Source organism: Arachis ipaensis, chromosome B10 (assembly GCF_000816755.2).
Source record: "Arachis ipaensis cultivar K30076 chromosome B10, Araip1.1, whole genome shotgun sequence".
In the NCBI taxonomy this organism is placed as follows: domain Eukaryota; kingdom Viridiplantae; phylum Streptophyta; class Magnoliopsida; order Fabales; family Fabaceae; genus Arachis; species Arachis ipaensis.
The window spans coordinates 129290994-129292013 of record NC_029794.2 but is presented as its reverse complement, the minus strand read 5'-3'; the positions used below and the strand labels follow the sequence as shown (position 1 = coordinate 129292013).

General features: G+C 24.3%; 1 protein-coding gene across 1 annotated transcript in view; it reads left to right on the top strand.

Moving 5' to 3' along the window:
- The window catches only part of LOC107623708 (UDP-glycosyltransferase 74G1), a gene marked incomplete in the record, with an annotated part of 3173 nt that continues 2931 nt past the window's right edge, over nt 779-1020 (top strand). Inside the window, 1 exon segment of the mRNA XM_016326056.2 lies at nt 779-1020. Within this exon segment, the coding sequence (XP_016181542.1) occupies nt 889-1020 (132 nt within the window).

Genomic DNA, 1020 nt, shown 5'->3' with positions numbered 1-1020 from the left:
AATGTAATTTTACATTATTATAATTTTTCTTTTTTTCGTTTTTTTTTTCCATCCAAACAAAAGAAAATTTTTTCTTTTTCTTAGCTTTCTATTTATTTTCTCTTCATCCAAATAATACACAAATAACTTCATTTTTCCTTTTATTTTTTTTTTCTCATTTTCTTTCCTCTTATTTTCTTTTCTTCTATTTTCTTTCTTATATTCAAACAAAGACTAAATTCATCAATTAAAATTAATTATTAGTATAAAATATATATTAAAAATAAATTAGATTATGTTCGTAGTATTTACTAAGAGTTTTAAATTTTTTTTTCTCTTCATTATCTTTATACTCTTAAATAGAAGTTGAATTTGAAAAATGGTCGTATAACTTGGCTTGCACCCAATCCATATTTTAAATAACTCAAAAATTTGACTCTTAATACATGTGATGATAAAACTTATAATTAGATATAAAACAAATTCTGCAGACATGGCATTTTTTTAAGAATATTACTGGCGACTTTACTTAATAATGTTTAATTTTGTCGTCATTCCATCTTTATATATAAGTTTGAGTATAAATTTACACTAATTAAAGTTTGACTAATTTAAAAAGTTAACAGATAAAATGTTAGCCACTAGTAATTATTTATCTCTCATATATATAAAATATATTAATTTATGTGTAAAAATTTTTGTAAATATAAGTACAAACTAAATATTTTTTGGGTATAAAATCTCTATAAATATATAGTTGCAAATTACTACTGAGTACTGACATAAATTGATAATATATACAGGTGATGTAGCGTTGCTCCAATATTTATATGTGCAATTCCAAGTATTATTGAACATAAGCATCTCACATCAAATAATCAAATCACAAGCATTCTAGAGTTGAGAAATATGGGAGAGAAAATGATCAAAACCAAACATGTAGCTCACTGTTTGGTCTTGGCCTACCCAGGACAAGGCCACATAAACCCCATGATTCAGTTCTCTAAGCGTTTATCACACAAAGGAATCAAGATCACACTT